Source organism: Megalobrama amblycephala, linkage group LG17 (genome assembly GCF_018812025.1).
Source record: "Megalobrama amblycephala isolate DHTTF-2021 linkage group LG17, ASM1881202v1, whole genome shotgun sequence".
Classification (NCBI taxonomy): domain Eukaryota; kingdom Metazoa; phylum Chordata; class Actinopteri; order Cypriniformes; family Xenocyprididae; genus Megalobrama; species Megalobrama amblycephala.
This window is the reverse complement of record NC_063060.1, coordinates 5,917,863-5,942,433: the sequence shown is the minus strand read 5'-3', so window position 1 is coordinate 5,942,433 and position 24,571 is coordinate 5,917,863. Positions and strand designations below refer to the sequence as shown.

General features: G+C 37.8%; 2 protein-coding genes and 1 long non-coding RNA gene across 7 annotated transcripts in view; all 3 read right to left on the bottom strand.

Moving 5' to 3' along the window:
- The window catches only part of LOC125249974 (CD48 antigen-like), a 104,983-nt gene that overhangs the window by 71,245 nt on the left and 9,167 nt on the right, over positions 1–24,571 (bottom strand). The window contains exons 1-2 of one of the 4 annotated variants that reach the window (XM_048162239.1): positions 1,208–1,323; positions 1,052–1,127 (exon numbers count right to left, since the gene is read on the bottom strand). The exons of 1 other annotated variant lie outside the window; for it this stretch is intronic. In XM_048162239.1, the coding sequence (XP_048018196.1) occupies positions 1,052–1,106 (55 nt within the window). In that variant the 5' untranslated portion in view covers positions 1,107–1,127; positions 1,208–1,323. 2 more of the 4 variants (XM_048162244.1, XM_048162238.1) reach the window with 2 other exon arrangements.
- On the bottom strand, positions 2,243–9,671 carry LOC125249978. Its single transcript, XR_007180703.1, has 3 exons — positions 9,373–9,671; positions 4,560–4,886; positions 2,243–3,500 (listed from the first exon to the last, which is right to left on the bottom strand). It is a non-coding gene; the product is annotated as an uncharacterized LOC125249978 (long non-coding RNA).
- On the bottom strand, positions 12,876–18,381 carry LOC125249977 (natural killer cell receptor 2B4-like). 2 transcript variants are annotated; one of them, XM_048162249.1, is made up of 7 exons: positions 17,855–18,381; positions 17,513–17,588; positions 16,385–16,681; positions 15,679–15,942; positions 15,117–15,236; positions 14,627–14,667; positions 12,876–13,083 (listed from the first exon to the last, which is right to left on the bottom strand). In XM_048162249.1, exons 1-7 carry the CDS (start codon positions 17,855–17,857, stop codon positions 13,039–13,041), a joined length of 846 nt encoding a protein of 281 aa, XP_048018206.1. In that variant the 5' UTR covers positions 17,858–18,381; the 3' UTR covers positions 12,876–13,038. The 2 variants fall into 2 exon arrangements, with proteins under 2 accessions (XP_048018206.1, XP_048018205.1); XM_048162248.1 differs by having other exon boundaries at positions 15,117–15,242; positions 17,855–18,378.

Here is a 24,571-nt window from a genome sequence, read left to right as displayed (position 1 = left end):
ATAAAGTTCATACTTAGCTCCAGCTTCACAGCCACAAGTGCTGCTGGTTTTCTTTCCTATATCACATATTTATCATTCCATGCACCTTGTTGGTTGTGAAGTTGCACCAGATTAATTATATCATTCAGATTTCTATGGGAACTGGAGCTTCTAACATGGCAGTGACGCAATGACTTTATCAATCAGCGATTGGCTCATTTACTTAGAAGTCGGGACCTATTCCACCATACTGTGCGTTGCAGTTTCTCCCATTCATAACTAATAGGAGTGAACTGTTTTTCTATATCTATAGTCTTTGGCATAGTACTGTAGAGCATATTTTCTATAATTTCTATTTTCTCCTCTGTCTCCACTGGCTTGCTTAGTCAGATTCACATAAAGGATTAGTTCACTTTGAAATGAAAATTATGATTTACTCACCCTCAAGCCATCCTAGGTGCTTATGACTTCTTCTTTCAGATGAATACAATTGGAGTAATATTAATAATCACCCTGATGCTTCTAACTCCTCTCGCAGTTCAAAACAAGCCTAACTGATGCGACGTCAGTTACGTTTCTTCTTAAGTTGAATGTGGAAGGTGCTGGCAGAAACCTAGGATGGCTTGAGGGTGAGCAAATCATGGGGTAATTTTAATTTTAAAGTGAACTAATCCTTTAATATTCAACAATATTACTGATCCGCATGCATTGACACTGTTGTATGAGAACTGAACTGAGCAGGATGATGACATCACTGTTTTTCTCCAAAGCTGCTGGATAAATTAACTAAATTAATAACTAATGATTTTTACAACAGAAATGATTTAACACTGAACTTACTTAAGCTGGACAATGACAATATTTTCTTCTAGAGCTGCTGTACAGCCAAAACAAACTTTGTTGCATTATTTTTATTATACTGTTTTCACTGTAAAGCTACATATAATGTTATTTTACATCCAAAAATACTAATTACCATTTCAAATAAATAATCTTTCCACCAAAAGATTAATTAATCACTGTATATTCTCTGTATAATTATGCAGTAATGTAAAGAGAACGATTTCCGTACCTGTGTTGAAGATCAGCACGGCCATGAAGATCATGAATAGATGACCAAAAGCCATTGCAATAAACTGCCTGTCCTGCTGTGGTTATACGGTACGTATTAGAGAAAACTGAGTGTTTTATATCATCTTATTAAAACTGTCTAGGCAATGTCACTCACCTTGGAATTTATGACATACAATCAACTATATACATATGTATACAGTCTTTTCTATTAATGACCCTATTTATATCATCTATATTATCTGTTATCTATATTATCTGTTATAATTACCTGAATAACTACTAGAATTGCTACCAACTGTGTCAAGAACCTGCTGAAAAAAGAGAGGAAGAACAAGTCGTGTTCTACAACCACATCTACCAGGAACTAGCCCCTAGTTGTGAGAGCAAGTGTGGCTAACCATATCTAAGTTCATATTTAAGAGTACAGTACATCTTTAAGTTTCTTTAAAATACAGATCTAAACTCTTGTCTTATCACTTCATAGGTCTGATATCGCATATGTATTCAGTGGAGAAAAAAAAATGTTAGGTTGTAAATGAACTTTAAATGAACTGAACATTTATTGTTAATTTCAATGCATATTCTGTCATATTTTACATTTATAAATTGAGCAATAAATGCCAGTTACAAAGTTTAATAGGAAAATACACATAACCTGATTATATTGGAAGAGTCTTTTATATTATGTAATCCCTGTTTATAAAAGTCTCAATGCATCTGGTGCATCTTGCGTGCTTTACAACTGCAGACACCAAAATGACACCTGTGCTAAAAACACTTTTTTCATCACATTTATTTTACTTTATGTAGGTGATCAGCAAAGACTAGTGGGTAGGTTTCCCTCTTCACTTCCTGGGCTGTGTGTAACTCCACATTTAGACATACATTCGTGAACGTCCCTAAGCACTTCCTCTTGGAGGAATCCCCACCGCCATTTTGAAGTGTGTTCAACTTCATCAAGTGGATGAGGGAAGTTTATTTAGACAGACTCTCAACCCCTTGATTTAGACAGAGGAAGTGAGTCTTCAGGCAGCTCCACAGACCACAATGCAACATGACTCTGACGTTACAACAGCGACTCGCAGTGCTCTTACTTAACTCTTTCCCTGCCATTAAAAAAAAAAGCCAGCCAGTGGCAGCATTTTTGATCATTTTTGTAAAACTTTCATGTGCTTTATTTTTAAAAAACAAAAACAAAAAAAACAAAAAACATTTTGAACGAAAAGCTGAGAAAATCACGTCTTTTCAGACATCAACTAACCCAAATACCAAAATATGTCACTCCCATACCTATAACAATGTAATACATATTTTACAGTCACAATTAGGCATTACACATTTATCTTCATTTTAACTTCAGTGTACATTAAAAATTATTACGTTTGTTTTCATTAATAAAATTATCCTACTTAAGACTGACAGCTGGTGAACAAAATTCTTCAATATGGGTGGTAATTGTTTATTTTTGAACTATTCAAAAATTAACTGTTTGCAGTTTACAATAGTGTAAAATAAAATTTTAAGATATTGCTAATATGTTTTTAAGCAATGAAAACCATAGACTTGGCAACCCTGGTAGGCTGTGAGGTTGGCACATTATTGTTCTAATTATGAAATAAAGCATGTGAAAAAGGTGAACGCATGCAGTTATTAGGCTATTTATTTATTTTAAAGTAAAATTACAGTAAGTCTGGTTTTGTCATTTAAAACTATTAATGGAGTTTGGGACAAGACAATCTGTTTGTCTGACCAGTGACGGGATGTTCAGGAAGCCTGCTTTTTTTTTTTCTGGAAAAGTTATAGATTTGTAATAAATAGCTGGCTATCTCTTCCATTTGTTAACATAAAATGGGTAAAATAGGTAAATTCAGATGGCCATCATATTTAAAATTATATTAATCAGATCATAGAATATTTATCGTTACTACTGTAAAGCAGTATTAATTAAGATTACGATAATTTTATTATAAGATCTCCTTCAAGTGTAACAAACATTCAGAATCTTGTTTTTGAATCAAATTTTTTCAATATTTTTTTCTGTATTTCTTAAAATGTGTTCATTTTTTTTAAACAAACATATTTAATATTTAGCGTATTTGAGTATTTATTGAACAAATTTATTTTATTTATCAAAATGAACAGAAAATTGTACAAAGTTTTCTGAAGTGATTGAAGTGACTTACTACATCAACATCATCTGCAAACATACAATTATTATAATAAGAAAGTTTTCTCACATTCTTCAAGTTTTGACAAGATATAAAGGAGTAGGCTATGTTTTGTTGAATTGTTTAATTATTCATTATTCTTGTTTGAGTCTCATCCTGTTAATTTTGTTTTACTTTAGTAGTACAGCACAATTTAGAACATCATCAGCATCATTGTGCTGATTGTAGAAGTGAACAATATCCAAGGTAGAAAAATGTTAGTGGGTGATCCATGGTTTTCTGAAAAAAAAAAAAAAAGATGCATCATTAAAAACTAGAGAAAATAAGATCTGACATTCTAACAATAAAGCTGAAAGATGCCTTAAAAAATTTTGTCCACTTTTAAATAAATTTTTTTCTGATAATTTACTCACCCCCATGTCATCCAAGATGTTCATGTCTTTCTTTCTTCAGTTGAAAAGAAATTAAGGTTTTTGATGAAAACATTCCAGGATTTTTCTCCATATAATGGACTTAAATGGCCTCCAAACGGTTGAAGGTCAAAATGACAGTTTCAGTGCAGCTTCAAAGGGCTTTAAATGATACTAGACGAGGAATAAGGGTCTTATCTAGTGAAATGATTTGTCATTTTCTACAAAAATACAACTGTATATGCTTTATAAATACAAATGATCACCTTGCACATGCTTCTGCTTTCTGTATTCTTCAAAACACTTACACTGTATGTCCTACGCCTTCCCTGTTCTACTTACAGAAAAAAATTAAAACTGGCGCCGTGTTTGTTCCGTATAGGGAAGGCGTAGGACATACAGCATAAGCTTTTTGAAAAATACAGAAAGCAGAAGCACGTGCAAGGCGATCATTTGTGTTTAAAGCATATACAGTTGTATTTTTTTTTTAGATGGCCAATTGTTTCTCTAGATAAAACCCTTATTCCTCGTCTGGTATTGTTTAAAACCCTTTGATACTGCACTGAAACTGTCATTTTGACCTTCAACCGTCTGGGCTCCATTGAAGTCCACTATAAGGAGAAAAATCCTGGAATATTTTCATCAAAAACCGTAATTTCTTTTCGACTGAAGAAAGAAGGACATGAACATCTTGGATGACATGGTGGTGAGTAAATTATCAGGAAAATTTTATCTGAAAGTGAACTAATTCTTTAATTAAGAGTATATTAACAATATACTGTTGACAACTGGGGTATAGATTAACACATATACAGAATTATTTAATATAATGGGCACAAAGTTGAATGTTTCAGTAGACTGGGCTGCAATTGTTATAGAAAACACCAACCTTAGTTGTTAGTTGTGAGTTCGTGAATTCTACACTTACCAACAACAAAAACATTGTAATGACAAAAGTCTTTAATTTCATCTCCTATTATTGTTGTGCAGTAGAGTCCCATGTCTGTCTTCTGCATGTTTTTCAGTGTTAGAGAGAAGGATGCTTTATTAAACATCACTCTGTCCTTGTAAGAATCATTAGGATTGATGCTTTCATTATTGTATGTTACAATGGTTTCAATGGAGGGATTTGTGCCAAATCGTGTTATCGTCCAGAATAGCTGCTCAAACTCTGGAAGCTCTTCTCTCTGAACAAGCTGAACAAGCGCCCCTGCTTGCACAGTCAGATTCAGGGGCTGGATTTCAGCAAAAGACACTGGAGGGAGAGAAAAGGAAACTTAATTTTTATCTTATTTTTATAATAGATCAGATCCACTACATAGGGAATTTTGATACATGTAAACTGGATGTTTTTAACACACATGTATCCTAGTGGATTTTGTGTCATAATGAATAGCAGTTACCAGCAATGCCAGACCAGCAGTCTCAGACTAGCCGTTAGGGCCGCATGATGCTCAGTGAGTGTAGTTTTAGTGCTGGGGAGGGGTTAGGCATTCAGTTGGGTGGAGCTTGCTGTTTTAGCGATGTTAAGATTAATGGTGGGGAGTGGCTTAAGTGTTCGTCAGCTCTTCCCTAAACCTCCTGTCTGAGACTCCAAGCTTGGCACAGCTGGTTAGAAACTGCTGTCATGTATAGCTGTGTGGCTCTGAAAGTGCACATGTCTTGATATTTCACACACAATATACTTTTTTTTTATCAAAAAATTTTTTTTTATTACAAACAATTAAGAAAATTACTAACTGCACACTGAATTCAGTCCAGACTAAAAAATTCTAAGAATTTTTTTTTTCCATATAAACTGCATAGAGCAAAAAGGACAAAGGGCACATTCACGTGCACTTTGCACCTTTTTTGACTGGATTGAATTCAGTGTGCACTTAGCAGTTTTCTTGCTTGTTTGACAAGAAAATTATGGACAGTCAATATATGTTGATAAGTAATTCATCTTGTTATTGAATTATATATACATTGCTGATACATTTTTTACATCATTAAATTACTATTTTAAAAAATTATTATATATTTATTACATCAAAAGTTTTGTAAGCAATTTCTGAGAAACTGGTCAATCAACGCCTAAAAAACAATTTTGTGAATATTTGCTAGATGTCTGTTCTGCGTGTGCTGGGGAAGAAATGTGTTTGTACATATTCCTGGCTGTGTAATAGGAGAAAACAAAGTGGGACAACACACTTGTAGCCAATCAGCAGTAGGGGCATGCAAGAGCTTTAGAACCTGTGTTAAAGGAACACTCCACTTTAAAAAAAAAATAAAAAATAGGCTCATTTTTTAAACTCCCTTAGAGTTAAACAGTTGAGTTTTACCGTTTTCAAATCCATTCAGCCGATCTCCAGGTCTGGCGGTACCACTTTTAGCATAGCTTAGCATAGTTCATTGAATCTGATTAGACCGTTAGCATATCGCTCAAAAATGACCAAAGAGTTTTGATATTTTTCCTATTTAAAACTTGACTCTTCTGTAGTTACATCGTGTACTAAGGCCGACGAAAATGAAAAGTTTTTCTATGTCGATATGCTAGGAACTATATTCTCATTCCAGCGTAATCATCAAGGAACTTTGCTGCCGTACCATGGGTGCAGCAGGCACAATGATATTACACAGCATCTCTCACAAATGTCTCCATGGTTGCAAGGCATGCTCCCTGTGCAAGCAGGGGGTCACAGGCGGTGCGTAATATCATTGCGCCTCTGTGTTAAAGAACACAGCATGTCACCAAATTTCCCTACTATCTCTTCAAAACAAAAATGGGGTTTTCCAATTAGTCATTATTTTTAAACTAGTATGGGCTTTTTACTAGTGAAATTAACTTGTAATGATGTTTTCCTGTTGTATGGTCTATTGCTGACTGCAGCCAGGCAGAGTTTGTACCTTTATTTAAAGGGCAGAAAGCACAACAGCTTTTTGGCAAGTTTTCATGGTTAAAATATTTGAATCTGTCTGTTATTAGTTAGTCACAATGGTACATTTTCTTCTTCCATATGAAATGTTAAATTAACATAAAAACAACACTAGTCACATTTTATGCAAAAATGTCTACTTTTTGTGTATATTTTAAATATCTCTTTTTTAAATGCAGTTTTTGTCTCATTACCTATCTGTCTTTGGCCTATGTATTTCACACACTCATTTTGAGTGGATGCTTGACAAATGCCCATACTTGTTTTGAAGTGCCCACCGATTGGTAATACTTGACCTGTACTTGTACCTGCACACAGGGACATGCACAGACATTTTGGGGGGCAGGGGCTCAAGTGGAAAAAAGGGCACTTCTCATAATTATTTATTTAAAAAATAATGAACCCTTAAATATATTAAGACAACTTTGACTTCCCTTACACTCACGCAATTGTTTTATACTCCACAGATTTCTACAAAATAATTAGTTCACACACAGACCATGGTCTTCTTTAGTATTCACTAGGTTTATCACAAGAGAAGTCAACAGCAACTATTTTCAAGTAGCTATATATATTTAGAATAAATGACTCGATCAAGGAGAGAGACATAGTTTCACTAATAATTTGTTTATTTTGCACAAATCAATAAATCGTTTTAATTTTTTGGTGTTATTGGAATACTTCTTTCATGAAGTGGACAATTTTAAGATTTTACAATTTTATGGTCCATTTTTGCTGCCATGTCTTTTACTCTAATGGAAAGAAAACTTAACCCTAACCCTACACATTTAGATGGAGTTTGTTTTAAGCCTACTACCCTCCGTCTGTTTGCATCTGTAGATTTCTTCTAAATTAACCAAAATAAGCTAGCACCCCAGAAAAAAGGGCACTTTCTCTCGAGGAAGAAAAAGGGCAGGGGCTCAAGCCCCTTTTTTGTCTATGTGTGCACGTGCCTGCCTGCACAGATAAAAATGATTCTGTGGTGAAGTAAGTACTACAGAAAAAAAAACAAATAATTTCTACATGAAGTTAGCTCAGGCAAGAACTGAAAAAACAAAGTAAATACTACACTGGTGTTCATATCATGCACTTGGGCATGAATAATTAATAAGGTTGAGTTTTAGAGTTGTATTTACACTGTTTTATCATTGCTTTTGTTGTTAGGATTAGTAACCTGTGATTTTGTTGACATCTGGAGTTCAAGTATTGAGGTCTCGGTGTTCATGTGCCTCATCAATTGTACCATTTACCATTTACTTAGATGTTTCTAAGTAAAGCATTCAAAGTATGGTTTAATTCAATGTTATATTATTTGAATAAAATGTTAATTTTGTTAAATTTAGTTAAGTAGATTTTACATAATTCTATTTGAGAAACTAAATTAAATATTATCAATATTCACTTCATTTCTTTATGCATGTTAAGTTCAATAGTAAGTAGATTCTATATGTGAAATTAAATATAATTAAGTAATATTTACTTAATTTTTTTTTAATGAATGTTAAGTCCAATATACATAGATTTTACTTGATAATAACAGGTACGTTGTATAACAGGTAAGTTGTACAGTGTAACGTTTGAGTTGTGATTTGTTCTGTTTTGTTGTTCTTGTTTTGAGTTTGTTCTGAATATGTGTTTCTATTCATTGTTTGAATTCTAAGCTTTCTTGTTTTGTTAATTTGTCCTGTATTCTTGTTAATTCCCTCCTCCATTCTCCCCCTGTTGATCTCTATGGTTACTGATTAAGTTAGTTATATTCAAGTTCCTTTGTTTGTTGAGTGTATTTAAGCCCTGTGTTTCTTCAGTTCAGTTGTCAGTTCTGTGTTGCATTATTTCGGTTGTTATGTTCCAGTTCTATCCTGAAGATTCTGTTTTGTAAAGTTTTAAGTTTTTTTATTAAAATACTGCTTGCACTTAGATCCTACATCCTCATCTTTGTGTGCAACCAACTAGTACATACAGATCAGTAGCAGTACAATTTAATTAAAATGTGTTATTGCAAATTGTTACGAGGATTTTATCAAGTAAATATTACAAGTTATTTTTTTTCAGTGTAGTCGACTAAGTCTGCAGTAAGGCAGATATAATGCTTACAGTCCATGCTGGTGCAAAGCATGAATAGAAACAAAACAAGAAAACCAATACAGCAAATTTGATTTGGAAACACCTTTTTTGAAGTTCTCATTGTTCAAAGTATGCTTTCATCAGTTAATTTTTTTTTTTTTTTTTTTGTTACATGATGAAGCATTACTTCTGCAAACCATAGACAAGTAAATGTATATTGTTTTAAGGATTTTAAATTATTATTATTATTATTATTATTATTTATTTATTTATTTATTTTGTGGTGTTACCCTTACTTATGCAAATTCATGTTACTTTTACGGAGACATGTCGTCACTGAGTGAATGAAGTGAACAGCACCTCAGTACTAACACATACTGTAGCATTACCAAATAACTTTATTGATCTTCAATAATCCTTAACAAAAATGATCTTCTCTACCCTATCTGAACAGCCAAGTTCTTCACTACTTTCAAGAAACATCTAAAATGATGTATCTCTTCTGTGAGCACTGCAGTCAATTTCTCAAAAGCATTTCTCTTTAATAATAATCACAATAGTAGTAATAATGACAATAATCATAGTAATAAGAAAAACAGGCAAATAAGATATGTTTCTGTAACAGATTTATGATCTATACATGAGAATATAAGGCAAGCATGCACAGTAAGATCGAATGCTTCCTTGCTCTATATTCTTAACATTTATCATCATTATTAATCTGCAAATTTGTAATATGAATAGCATACAGAGGCATACCTGTAGTGAACAGATGAGTAGTTAAGGGAAAAAATAAAATTAAATAAAAAGCCATTGCAATAGAAAAAGCAATTTGTCATGTGGCTCCCGTGTAATGAGTTATCTTCCTTCCGCAAACTCAGAAAAGGAAGTGAGTCTGTTCACTAAAAAGATGAACATAAATTATATCCTGACATGGATGCATCTGACTTTTAAAATGGCAGGGGTTTTTTAGGTGTAAAAGATAAAACTAGTATAAATAAGTGTAGTTGAATTTTTGAACAAATGATAGTCATGACCCAGTTCCTTTCTAGCCATTCAAAAACATACAGTGCAACAGCGTATCAGTTCCTGAACAAATGGCACCTATGACGCAGTTCTTTTTAGTGAATCAAACCCATAAAGTAGCTCTATTTCCAAATGAATCATTGGTAACCCCCATCTATCATAATTCTTTGATCATGTGATTTAAAAAACAAACAAACAAACAAACAAACAAAAAAACTTTTAATACAAGGAGGAAGCCAGGAGTTTTAAGCAAATTGAGTATACTCGGGCATAATCTCTGCAATCTCTTGTAATCTAAACTGCAGTGCCAGTATTATATACTGCCTGTTTCATGAATAATGGCATTATATGATTGCAGTTTATTCTATGTTGTGATTGTATATGATTACAGATCATTTTTATGACAGGATTGAGTGGGCTTAGGAGAGAAGTCATAAAACATTTAACAGATTAACAATTAATAATTTTCCTGGAATACAAATGAGAAAGATCCCAGCTCTGACCATTTTCCAACCATTTGCACAATAGTCTGCTTAAGTACAATTATTCTTCCTCATAAGTTTGTATGCTAGTTTGCTGTTCTAACTTCCTTAGTAACTGGTTTCCTGTTCTGTGGTCAACCCAACTTTCTTCACCTTTGGCCCTGTTTAACTGTGGTTTAAAACATGCACTTACAATGAAGCATCATTTAGTATTATCTGTAGCACATACAGTTTTATATACAGTATTGTGCAAAAAGTCTTAGTAACATTAACATAAGATGGTTATTTATATTTTGTTTTAGAATGCCAGTAGATATTAATTTGCCAGTATTGTAATAATCAATTGAGAATTTTCTCTGAACAAGGAAACCTATGTAAGAAATCTGATCTCATGATCAAGACAGTCTGAATTAAATGAAGAGAGAAGGAACTGAAACTAAAGCCTACACCCATAGAAAAAAATGTGGCAGCTTCTTATAGACTGTCTCAGTCTTCTGTCTCTTCATGTAAAGTCACTCATGAATGTGGGCAGTCAGGGGTTGTATCATTTCAACACTACATTTCTAGAATTTGGTTGCATATTTCAGCTTGGTAATGCTTGGTCCTCACATCACAATAGGGTGACTAATGGTAGTTGTCAAATATCCCCACCTGCTGTTCAACCCACACTTTTTCAATTTATTAAAATGATAGTAGAAAATAAGCATTCTGTCATTATTTATTCACCCAGCACTTTCACTTTTGGGACAAATAAAATAGTAATGTAGAATTTCTTGCAATTCATTGTGAATACTGTATATATAGTTTTGCTGTATCTCAGCTGGGGTGGTGTTTCTCTCACTCTTATAATCAAAGGTTTGAAAGAAAAACAATTTTGGGTTCCCCAAAGAACCTTTCAGTGGAAAATTTTTAAAAGAGCCATTTTTTTCTTAGAGCGATTTTTAAATAATCTGAAGAAACCTATTCCAGTATAAATTTGTGCACTGGAAAGGTTTAATGGCTGTTAAATGTTCTTCATGGAACCATAGATGCCAGTACACATACTCATTATTATATCTAGTTAAAGAAATGTAAAATATTTATTATGTATAATTGCCCTTTTACCAGTTTATAGATACATTTTTAGATCCCTTAACCCTAGTCCCAAACCTAACCATTTTAGAGAATGTAAAAATAATATATAAAATGTACAGAAATTTGTAGAAAATATAAATTTTAGTAAGCATTAAAAAGATATTTTGAAACACATCACCCAAAACACTGCATGTCGATACCCGATGAGTGTTTGATATAACTGCTGTAAAATGTGTTGTAAAGCTTCTTGAGGCAGCAATTGAATAACAAGTGGGGTGTTTGACATTTGTGGTCTCTGCTGAGAATGCGAATTAAGATTGTTGATTAAATGTAGGTCTGTTCCTTGCAATCATATAGATTCTATGATTTGGATTACAGTGCGCAAATAAAAGTTCACAAGTATTAGTTTTCTGAATTTATGTTGCATTTTTTGGTGTATTTTATGGTGGTTCTATTGTCAGTCACACACAAAACAAAAGCACACGCATCACTGGCAGATTGCTCAGTAGGTACTCAGGCCAAAAAAAAAAAAAAAAAAAAAATATATATATATATATATATATATATATATATATATATATATAAGTTGGCACACCACGGCTCCAAAAATAATGAAATTTATTGACAGATTCTTACAAAGGTGACATTTCAAGCACACGGGCTCTTTATCAGACAACTGAAAACACAGCCCTTTATACTTCAAATTTGTGCAATTTTTGCCATTTTCACACATTGTACATTAACAAACTCCTCCTAGAGATTTAATCAGATCGAAACCATAGTTTGTCAGTCTAATCTTAAGGCTTTTGCGATGTTTAATTTTGAAGATCTTTACTTTTGACTGAAGGGTGTGCCTGTGGAATGTCTGACAATATTTGTTGTTTCGCCATGAAACAGGAAGTTGTAACTTGGGCATACAATAGCTGTGTCCCAATTAAGGGGCAGCGTCCTCTGGAGGTCACATTTGAAGGCTGTGGCACATTTGATGTCAGTGGCATAAGAGGCTGCAAAGCGCCCACATGACAATCCACCTAACACAATCCAACGAGCAGTGTACTCAGTAAAAGCACCTTTTACTCTTTAAAGCAAGAGGAGTACAACTTATGCCAACACGTATTAAGGAAGGCCTGGATGGGCCTATAACCTTAACAGACATGTGGCATCAGCTCGTGGCAGTGTTCAGGCACCAAGAACGATAAATAACCACCAAAGGAGGTTAGATTTATCACCTGGGCCTCTGGCCAACCAGAAGTGTATAGAGATATTTCTTAGAGAGAAATACACAAACATACACCAGTAGTGTTCAAAAAGGCGGCCCATAGGGCCTAGCAACCTCTAAAACAATTTTCAGTTAGATATAGCACCATGAAACAGGAAGTTGTTGTAAGTCAGGCATACAATATCTGATTCTTCACATGCTTGATAATGCCTGACGACATCTACATGACAATATTCAGTTATAGTCAAAGTGCCACCTGTTGGCACATCAAAATGACTTTGCATATTTCTCTTATATTTACCTGTTTAAATGCATGTTGCCCACTGTTCTGTTTTCCTAAAGTCACCGGGTGGCAGTGGCCCTGGTTGCAAGGGCCCTTTCAGCACTTCTTGCAGCTTTAATTTAACTTATGTTTTCTGTGAATGTGAAAATTTATAAGTGAGACACAGAAAGAAATTGACTATTGTGATACAAGATTTTATTGTATAGAATACATTCTGAGAACAGCCTATGACTGGAGAGAGTCAGCTAAAAGACAGTGAATCTGAAGGCGTGTGTGTTGATTGTCTGTCTTCTGTCAATAAACGTCAGACGTGATCCCCCGAAGAGCCTGGTGTCGGTGGTTCATTTGTGGTGCTGGGTGAAATCCATACATATGACTGCATTATACTGCCAACAAATTAAAAAAATATATATATGTAAATATTTGTAGCTATTTAGCAGATGTTTTTATCAGAATTGTTTCCCAATATACTTATTACAATTATATTATGTTGGTGACTCATATCCTCTAGAGCTCAAACCACCCCTGAGCTACTGGCCGCACACCTCCAAAATTTCCATCACATGACTCACAGAAAGATTCATTATTGAATTAAGAGGGCAACAATTTAGAATAATGGTCCATCATAACTATGCAGGAAGAAATGCAGGACAAATGAGTAGTAGCCTACTACATTAACACTTCAGCTACTACTTAACTGATTAGTTAATCTCGTTTCTATATAAAACAAATTAACAAAAAAAATATTTGGAAACCTAGCTCTGTCCAAATAATGGACAAAACACATGGTTTATTTTGTGATCAAAACACAGGTGAAGAAGGAGAAACAATTGATAGAAGATTGTTTACGCAAATGTAAAATAACGCAGCCATCAAACATTAAACATCATATGAGTTCAAAACTGCCTAATGTTACCAAATTAAATGTCAACCCAGGAAAAGTGACTGGAAAGCTTTGGGGATGTTGATTGACACAATCTTCAACTATGTTTTGATCATAGTTCTAAATCCGATCCATACGTAGTCTTGACAAAAATGTAATTTCTCTTTTTTTTATTAAACTTACCCACATTCAAGTGTTGATAAAAAAGGATGCATGAAGCTAGAAGGAAATGTTTTTAAAATGGAAAGAGTTAAAGTACAGTAAAATTAATTTTTCAAGAATAAAAAAAAAAAAAAAACCTAAATAGGAACATGGTATACTTAAAGTGCAAAAATAATATAGAAATAGTAAATTATATGTTATGTTTGCTTAAAGAAAAATTACAAGTATACTTGCAGTATAAAACTACTAAACTACTAGTTTACTGAGAGTATACTTCAAAGTGTACTTTCATGATAGTTGCAGTACAAACAAAAAACCTAGTTGTAAACTAGTTGTTAAATTTTATTACGTTATTATATACTAAAAGTGGGCCAATTTAGTCCCAAGAAGTATTGAAACAGTACACTTACAGGTATACTTCTAGTACACTGATATTAGTATATACTTACTACATAAAGTGTACTTAAAAATATACTTAAACTTTACTTAAGTGTACTTAATAAAATGAACTTTAAGCATACTTGTGTTTTTTGTTTTTGTTTTTTTGGTTGTTTTTTTTTTGTAAGGGTTGTTACGCACGACAGCGATGTTGCGTCATGTTTCGGCCCTGGTTGTGCATTCGTTTGGTGGGAGGTGAAACTTGGATCTGGTATATGCTGCGTTTGTACAAGGTTAGAATTCCAAGCAGATGTTAGCTGTGATGTACATGTAAACATGTTTTTTAGAGTGTAATAGTAGTAGCTGAAGTGTTAGGCTTCATTTGTCCTGCGTCACTTCTTGCATAGTTACCATTAATAACGGATCACTATTCTAAAGTGTTATGATTAAGAGAATTTATGATCTGTGATGACTGCACAAATATAATGAAGTATTTTAAAGCTTACCTGAACTTGTGTATAGACTGTATGATCATCCTGCTGGGCACCTAAGAGATTTAGAATAGCATAATTTTAAAGAATCACCTGACCATTACTGTCACCAAAGAAAGTGTAGATCTGACTATTTGAACGTGATCTTTGCTTTCCTCACTATTAGGCATCATATAGGGTTTAAATAAAACTTACATTAAGCACTTGCATACACAACAGGGCAGTGAATGTGTATTGTTCTGCATTTGACTCTGATGTGTAGACTATAAACTTTTCATATGTACAGGTTTGAGTATCCAGTATTTGAATATGACTGCCTCACCATTCACCATGTATTCAGTGATTCGCGTGTGTAATGTGTGAAAAAATGTAATTCAACTGGTACATCATATCACATGACCATCAACGAGAATTCCAAAAAAATGTTACTCTGAGGGTACAGGCTTAAGAATAAAGCTCTGTCTTTTGTTAATGTGATACAACATTTGAGATAAGACAGACATACCTTTGTTATGATTCTTGCAAGAGCAGTATAGTACAAGAGTTGCAACTAAAATCATCAATGAAGCACTAGTAACAGTGGCCATGAAAGGAAAAGAGCTGTTGATTTCTTCAGGACTTTTATCTGAAATTAAAGACATCACATTACAGTCATCGGACCCACTTTATATTAAGTGGCCTTAACTACTATGTAATTACATTTAAATTAATAATTTGATACAATGCACTTATTGTGTACATACATGTTTTTACATTGTACTTATATTTTAAAAACACCTGCATGTAATTAAATCTGTAATCAATTTCTGTAATTACATTTATAATTGAACTGTTGACCCATCCCTTAACTCTTACCCCTACCCTTAAACCTATCACCAAAGCTTTCCCTAACCTTACCCGTACCCCGCCTCAATAGCAGCAAAAGTGTTTTGCAATTCAATATGAACCCAATAAGTACATTATACTTATTTCTTTATGTAAGTACATAGTAATTAAGGCAAATTAATATAAAGTAGGACCGAAATTGTATTTATAAGTTTTGCATGTGGTTGGTGGGTGTTATTTACTTTCATAAGTTGTACAGAGTTGTTTAATCTGTATTGTGTCATTCCTCCAGCTGACTGTGTTGCTATAGTTACAAATAACTATGTCCTCTTTACAATACACAGTTAGAGGCTGCAGTCCAGTTGATGTCACTTCCTCCTGACTACAGTTGCTATGGTAGCTGTTGCTGATTGTGCGGTCAGGACTACTACATGTGACGTTCACAATACAGGAGTTAACACTGATCATGGTGACGTTCCAGTTCAGAACAGGAGAATCCACTGGATCTGAAACATATATTTAAGAAAACTGCTGCATTAGGATTCATCATATATAACAGACCTTACAATCTGTTGCTATAATTTATAGTTGTAACTGTACAACTTGCCCTGTTAGGGTCTAAAAAGGTAAAATGTGCGTTTTCTACATACTACAGAAAACACTGAATCAGTGCGAGATTATTTAGAAGTTAAAATTTCATTCAATCAGTCACACAAACAGTTCCAGAAGCACATATTTATTCTCCTTCCAACTTTTGTTTACATCATCATAAGTTGATAGCACATAACTTGATCAAACAACAGTGTTTCAGTGCATTTCTGACAGACCAGACACTGACACTTTCTTGGCTGCACATTTATATTCAAGAAATGATGTGAAAAGATTTGTTAAATGAGATTTGGCTTGATTTTGGTTTTTAATATGTTCTAAATTGCAACTCACACTCACCTATAACAGATACTCTGTATTTTGCAACTTCTTCATTAGGTCCAAATATTTTTGCAGTGTAGAGTCCACTGTCTGTCTTCTGCATGTTCTTCAGTGTTAGAGAGAAGGTTGTTTGATTGAAAACCACATTGTCCTTAAAAATCTGTGGCTCCTTGTTTATGAATGTCACAATACTTTTTGATTTTTCATTCATCCAGACCAGTGTTTGAAACTGTGGTAGTTTATCAGTCTGTATGTCCAGTTGAATAGAACTTCCTGTCTGCACAGAGACAGCATTTTCAGCATTGCACATGGATGCTAAAAACAGAGAGGATAATGCAAAAGATAATGATAAATGCTCTTTGTTTTCCCATCATTCCACAAATACACTACACCTTTGTGTTCTATTACAATTTTTTAAAAGCATTAGAGGCACAAGTCTCATTTTTTGTTGTAAAAAAAAAAAAAAAAATATGATAGAGAAGCTATCTAACAAACAAATAACCACACATGAAAAGTAGCCAGTTTAACAACACAAAACTCCATCTGTATTCTAACACTAAAGAATATATATTTACCTGCTTACGCATTTTGTTCACAACCCCTTTTACAAGATGGTTTTTAATTAGCTATTTTTCTATAAAACTAGGGGAAAGTAGCAAGCGTAGTACTGTAGAGCATGTACTTTCTATTTTCAGTCGTCTCTGGCTTGCTTAGTTGTGGACACTTAATATTCAACAGTATTACTGATCTGCCTGCATTGACATCATTGTACGAGAACTAAACTGAGCTGGACGATGACATCACTTTTTTCTCCAGAGCTGCATATCTGTATAATAACTAATGATTTTTACAACAGAAATGATTCAGCACTGAACTTGACTCTTTTTAGTTCTTAAAAAAAAATCCTGAATCATCAGTGAAATAATACAAACCATGCAATAAACATGCAATGAGACAAATCATTTGCCTATAATACTATTTTACATCCAAAAATACTAATAATAATACTAAAAATACTATTTAACATTTCAAATAAATAATCTAGTTAAAATGTAATGTAGCTCCCGCATTCCACCAAAAGATTAATTAATTATTGTATATTCTCTGTCCATTTATGCAGTAATGTAAAGAGAACGATTTCCATACCTGTGTTGAAGATCAGCACGGCCATGAAGATCATGATCAGATGACCAAAAGCCATTGCAATAAACTGCCTGTCCTGCTGTGGTTATACGGTATTATATTAAAACTGAGTGTTTTATGTCACCTTATTGAAACTGTCTAGGCGATGTCACTCACCTTGGAATTTATGACATACAATCAACTATACACATATGTATATGATCTTTTCTAGTAATGAGCCTGTTTAAAACTCTTCCCAAGCATATATGCTTGAAAACAAGTCATGTTACCAATGCTTAAATAACTACTAGTATTGCTACCAACCATGTTACCAATGCTTAAATAACTACTAGTATTGCTACCAACCATGTCAAAAACCTGCTGATAAAGGAGAGGAAGAACAAGTTGTGGTCTGCAACCAGGAACTAGCCCCTAGTTGTGAGAATAAGTGTGGCTAACCATATCTTCATATATCATAAATTCATATTTAAGAGTACAGTATATCTTTATGTTTCTTTAAAATACAGATCTAAACTCTTGTCTTATCACTTCATAGTTCTGATGTCTCATATGTATTCATTGGAAAAAAAATGTTTTAAATGAACTCTAAATGAACTAAACATTTATTATTAATTTCAGTGCATATTCTGTCATATTTTACATTTCTAAATTGAGCAATAAATGCCAGTTACAAAGTTTAATAGGAAAATACACATAACCTGATTATATTGGATGAGTCTTTTATATTATGTAATCCCTGTTTATAAAAGTCTCAATGTAACTGGTGCATCTTGCGTGCTTTACAACTGCAAACAACGCAAATGACACATGTGCCAAAAACATTTTTTTTCATCACATTTATTTTACTTTATGTAGGTGATCAGCAAAGACTAGTGGGTAGGTTTCCCTTTTCACTTCCTGTGGCTGTGTGTAACTCCACATTTTGACATACATTTGTGAATTTCCCTAAGCACTTCCCCTCAGAGGAATCCCCACCGCCATTTTGAAGTGTGTTCAACTTCATCAAGTGGATGAGGGAAGTTTATTTAGACAGACACTCAACCCCTTGATTTTGACAGAGGAAGCAAGTCTTCAGGCAGCTCCACAGATGCAACATGATTGTGACGTTACAACAGCGACTCACAGTGCTCTCACTCACTTCATGGCCCCAGAATATTTTGTTATATATGTACTTTTTATATATATATATATATATATATATATATATATATATATATATATATATATATATATATATATATATATATAATAAAAAGTGTTACAGTGCAGTGCTTCCAGGTTCTACATTAGAATTGCCGGCTCATTATTGGCCTCCATTCTTCATGCATCAGCATGGTGTTCTGAAATGGAACCTAGAATACTTTTCATTTTTTTGGGTGAACTAACCCTTCAAGCTCTGTGTTTCTTTCAGTTGTTCTGTTCAAAGGTTTTCTTGTCAAGTGTGTTTTATTTGAGGTTTTTTTGTTAATAAAATCAATACTGCTGTGATTCGATCAATTACTCATCTTTATTTGCAACCGCCACTGACAGGCGTCCATAATTATGCAAGTCTATATTCTGATATATATATATATATATATATATATATATATATATATATATATATATATATATATATATAAAATTCCCAAGTACATCTTACCAATTCTAAACCCCATCAATCTTAATAACAACTACTACTAATTAAAGTGATATATAATTATTTTACAGGTAAATGGGCCGGAAAAGAGGTTTAACTCACACTGAAGAGTCAAAAATTATTAAATGCCCATGAGAAGGATCCAATGGTATAGAAATTGCAAAATTAAAGTTTGTCCATTAGACAAGAAATGCTCATTGGGTCAGCAGGGTCAACATTTTGAATTCACAATGAGCTCACATATTAATCACACTGTAAATATATCACATTATGCGAAGTATGATGTCACTGCTCAACATTTTTGAACTCACAGTGAGCTCACATATTACTCACACTCTAAATATCACAGTATGAGAATCATGTGACGTCACTGTGATCATCACATGATCTCACGTGTTGACTGGGAAGCAGTGACTTCAGTCTGGCATTATGGTGGTTTTTAGTGGGTGTGAGTCAGGTGCCCTCACTTCCCACTAATGTTTCACAACCACAAAGTGGCACAACATTTTGTCTTGTTTTTATTATTATTGTTATTATTATGATCAGAACAAGGTACATAGAAAGTATTCAGTGAAAAAGATCACTTTTAAAGGCATTGCTTTTTCACAAATTACCATCCTGACACAACAACCCCAAATGCTAGGAAACATAATAAATAACATGATACACACACATGATCACATGAACATCATTGAGGGTAGATCATCTCTTGTGGTCAGAATCAGATACATTATGTTCATGTATTTTCAGATTACATTGTTTTCTGTAGCTGATGCTTCAAAGTTTTGTTTTTGATCCTATTTACACCTATATTTATCTTTGACCACTTGTAAAATGAATCACCAAAAACGCATCTTAATACCAGGTGGAAAGAGGGCTATATACTGTACAACAGTCTGTACAGATTTAAAGATACTGTAATGTCTCCATCTGGTGGACAACTACAGCCATTTTTTTTTTTTCATACTGAATTAAGCAATAATGTTTGACAGCAGAATTTGTGGAAAAAAGCTATACATTACCCATAATTATGTAAAGAAAATCCACCACTCAAAGATTTGAAAACCTTCCACATAGGCTGCATCCGAAATTGTCTGTACTAATAATCTTATTCTTCATTTAAAATTGTATGAGCAAAAAAGTTAGCAAAAAATGTTGATTTGTTGAAGAGTTGCAAAGTTATTAGTGAATTCAACAGCATGGCATCTTTTCACTAACTGATTTTTCCTGAATACAATGTCTATCCTTAAAGGTGTCACAGATCCCTTGTTCCCCTGGACTCTATTTCCCATGATCCTCCTGTTTCGTCACCTGCACTTACTTCCCTCGTCAGCTCCTCATCTTCACTCATCACCTGCACCTGGACTTGATCATCTGCACTCCCTTTATAAAGCACTCACTCCCTGCACTCCTTGTCCGTTCTCTGTTTAAGTTAAGTGACTGTTGTGTTATAGTGTTTGTATGGTGTTCTCTGCCTTCGTTCATATTAAAGTATTGTATGTATTGTGGAAATCCGTATCTGCCCTCATCTCTGCACCAGCAACCGTAACAGAAGAACGGAACTTTAACTGCTGGATTTCCACAGAAAAAAAAAAAAAAAAAAGAATGGAGACTTCCACCAGCTCCCTGGCTCCTGCTCCTCCAAGGCCTCTCTCCCATCTGGCAACCGGCGATCGGCTCATCGGGCTTCTTCAGGTGGGTCGTTCGCTGGAGAGGTATGTGGAGGAGTTCATTGAGCTTGCTTTCTTGTCTGACTGGCCTGAAGCATGTTTAATCTCCCTGTTTCTGGATGGATTGGATGACGACACTATCCGTTTTGATGAACCTGTTTTTCGTTTCTCCTTAAGTGAAACAATCAATTTTATTTTGTGGTTAAATGGCTCCAAATTCTTCGTGGATGAGGTTCAGGATAAGTGTATGTCTCCAGTCCATCCAGAAACACGGTTGGCCGGGCCAGTCAGTCAATCTCTGTCTTCCTCCGCATACCCCTCCAGCAAACTCCCTGCCTGCCCCACACGGAACCCACACTCCTCAACTGGGTCCCGAAAGCGGAGGAGGAGGAAACAAGCCGCTCCAGTATCTCCAGAGCCCGCTCCAGTATCTCCAAGCCCGCTTCAGTATCTCCAGAGCCCGCTCCAGTGTCTTCAGAGCCCGCTCCAGTATCTCCAGTATCTCCAAAGCCCGCTCCAGTCTCTCCAGAGCCCGCTTCTCTCCAGAGCCCGCTGCGCCTGTACAGCAGCATCGAAGCACAGACATCATGCATCGAACTCAAATCTGCTCCATGATCCAGCGCCGCCTGAGCCAGCCGCTCCAGCCGCCGCCTACGAGCCAGCCGCTCCAGCCGCCGCCTACGAGCCAGCCGCTCCAGCCGCCGCCTACGAGCCAGCCGCTCCAGCCGCCTACGAGCCAGCCGCTCCAGCCGCCGCCTACGAGCCAGCCGCTCCAGCCGCCGCCTACGAGCCAGCCGCTCCAGCCGCCGCCTACGAGCCAGCCGCTCCAGCCGCCGCCTACGAGCCAGCCGCTCCAGCCGCCGCCTACGAGCCAGCCGCTCCAGCCGCCGCCTACGAGCCAGCCGCTCCAGCCGCCGCCTACGAGCCAGCCGCTCCAGCCGCCGCCTACGAGCCAGCCGCTCCAGCCGCCGCCTACGAGCCAGCCGCTCCAGCCGCCGCCTACGAGCCAGCCGCTCCAGCCGCCGCCTACGAGCCAGCCGCTCCTATTATGAACTTTGATAAGACTGTTTTCCCTCCCTGCCTCCCTCTCCCGCCTCCCATGTATGTACTCACTGCACCTCCACCTCAAGCCCCCTCGCCCAGATCTTCACCTCAGACCTCTGGGCGATTACCTTCACCCGGCTCCAACCTCCCTCTGCTCCACCGTTGCCCATCAGTCCACCAGCTTCACCAGTATCCATCCTGCCTCCACTCACACCTTGGTCATTCATCAGCCTGCCTCCCCTCTGGACTGCACTCCTCCGTCTCCGCTCCGTCACTCCGTCCCTCGGATTCAGTTGGCCTCCTCACTCCCCCGGTGTTCGTTTGTTGGCTGTCCTCCTGCTTCCACTGCGGCCTTCTGGAGCCCCGGCTGCGCTTCGGTCGGCGGAGCCTACAGTTTCGCCATCTCCCGCCGGTCCTTCGCCGCCGCCTGGGCTCAACGACCCTAAGCCTTCGGCCCCTGACCCGCCGTGGCTGCCCGCTGCACCTGACCCGCCGTGGCTGCCCGCTGCACCTGACCCGCCGTGGCTGCCCGCTGCACCTGACCCGCCGTGGCTGCCCGCTGCACCTGACCCGCCGTGGCTGCCCGCTGCACCTGACCCGCCGTGGCTGCCCGCTGCACCTGACCCGCCGTGGCTGCCCGCTGCACCTGACCCGCCGTGGCTGCCCGCTGCACCTGACCCGCCGTGGCTGCCCGCTGCACCTGACCCGCCGTGGCTGCCCGCTGCACCTGACCCGCCGTGGCTGCCCGCTGCACCTGACCCGCCGTGGCTGCCCGCTGCACCTGACCCGCCGTGTATGCCCGCTGCATGTCTGCCCGCTGCACCTGACCCGCCATGGCTGCCTTCAGCCCCTGACCCGCCATGGCTGCCTTCAGCCCCTGACCCGCCATGGCTGCCTTCAGCCCCTGACCCGCCATGGCTGCCTTCAGCCCCTGACCCGCCATGGCTGCCTTCAGCCCTGACCCGCCATGGCTGCCTTCAGCCCCTGACCCGCCATGGCTGCCTTCAGCCCCTGACCCGCCATGGCTGCCTTCAGCCCCTGACCCGCCATGGCTGCCTTCAGCCCCTGACCCGCCATGGCTGCCTTCAGCCCCTGACCCGCCATGGCTGCCTTCAGCCCCTGACCCGCCATGGCTGCCTTCAGCCCCTGACCCGCCATGGCTGCCTTCAGCCCCTGACCCGCCATGGCTGCCTTCAGCCCCTGACCCGCCATGGCTGCCTTCAGCCCTGACCCGCCATGGCTGCCTTCAGCCCCTGACCCGCCATGGCTGCCTTCAGCCCCTGACCCGCCATGGCTGCCTTCAGCCCCTGACCCGCCATGGCTGCCTTCAGCCCCTGACCCGCCATGGCTGCCTTCAGCCCCTGACCCGCCATGGCTGCCTTCAGCCCCTGACCCGCCATGGCTGCCTTCAGCCCCTGACCCGCCATGGCTGCCTTCAGCCCCTGACCCGCCATGGCTGCCTTCAGCCCCTGACCCGCCATGGCTGCCTTCAGCCCCTGACCCGCCATGGCTGCCTTCAGCCCCTGACCCGCCATGGCTGCCTTCAGCCCCTGACCCGCCATGGCTGCCTTCAGCCCCTGACCCGCCATGGCTGCCTTCAGCCCTGACCCGCCATGGCTGCCTTCAGCCCCTGACCCGCCATGGCTTTTGAACCTGCCCTGGAGACCTCCACTCCAGTCTGCTCCTCCCCCTGCACCAGCTTGAGGTCTCCAGGGCGCCCGCCCCTCCCGGTTGTTTCATCTACGGCGCGAGGACGCGCCTACCGGGAGGGGGGGTAATGTCACAGATCCCTTGTTCCCCTGGACTCTATTTCCCATGATCCTCCTGTTTCGTCACCTGCACTACTTCCCTCGTCAGCTCCTCATCTTCACTCATCACCTGCACCTGGACTTGATCATCTGCACTCCCTTTATAAAGCACTCACTCCCTGCACTCCTTGTCCGTTCTGTTTAAGTTAAGTGACTGTTGTGTTATAGTGTTTGTATGGTGTTCTCTGCCTTCGTTCATATTAAAGTATTGTATGTATTGTGGAAATCCGTATCTGCCTCATCTCTGCACCAGCAACCGTAACAAAAGGTGCCCTAGATTATGTTTTTAAAAGATGTAATATAAGTCTAAGGTGTCCCCTGAATGTGTCTGTGAAGTTTCAGCTCAAAATACCCCATAGATTTTTTTTTTATTAATTTTTTTTAACTGCCTATTTTGGGGCTTCATTATAAACGCGCCGATTTTATGCTGCGGCCCCTTTAAATCCCGTGCTCTCCGCCCACAGAGCTCGCGCTTGCCTTGAACAGTGCCTTAACAAAGTTTACACAGCTAATATAACCCTCAAAGTGGATCTTTACAAAGTGTTCGTCATGCATGCGCCATGCATGCGTCGGATTATGTGAGTATTGTATACTGTTATATTGTTTACTTCTGATTTTGAATGAGTTTGATAGTGCTCCGTGGCTAAAGCTAACATTACACACTGTTGGAGAAATTTATAAAGAATGAAGTTGTGTTTATGAATTATACAGACTGCAAGTGTTTAATAATGAAAATAGCGACGGCTCTCTTGTCTCCGTGAATACAGTAATAACCGATGGTAACTTTAACCACATTTAACAGTACATTAGCAACATGCTAACGAAACATTTAGAAAGACAGTTTACAAATATCACTAAAAATATCATGTTATCATGGATCATGTCAGTTATTATTGCTCCA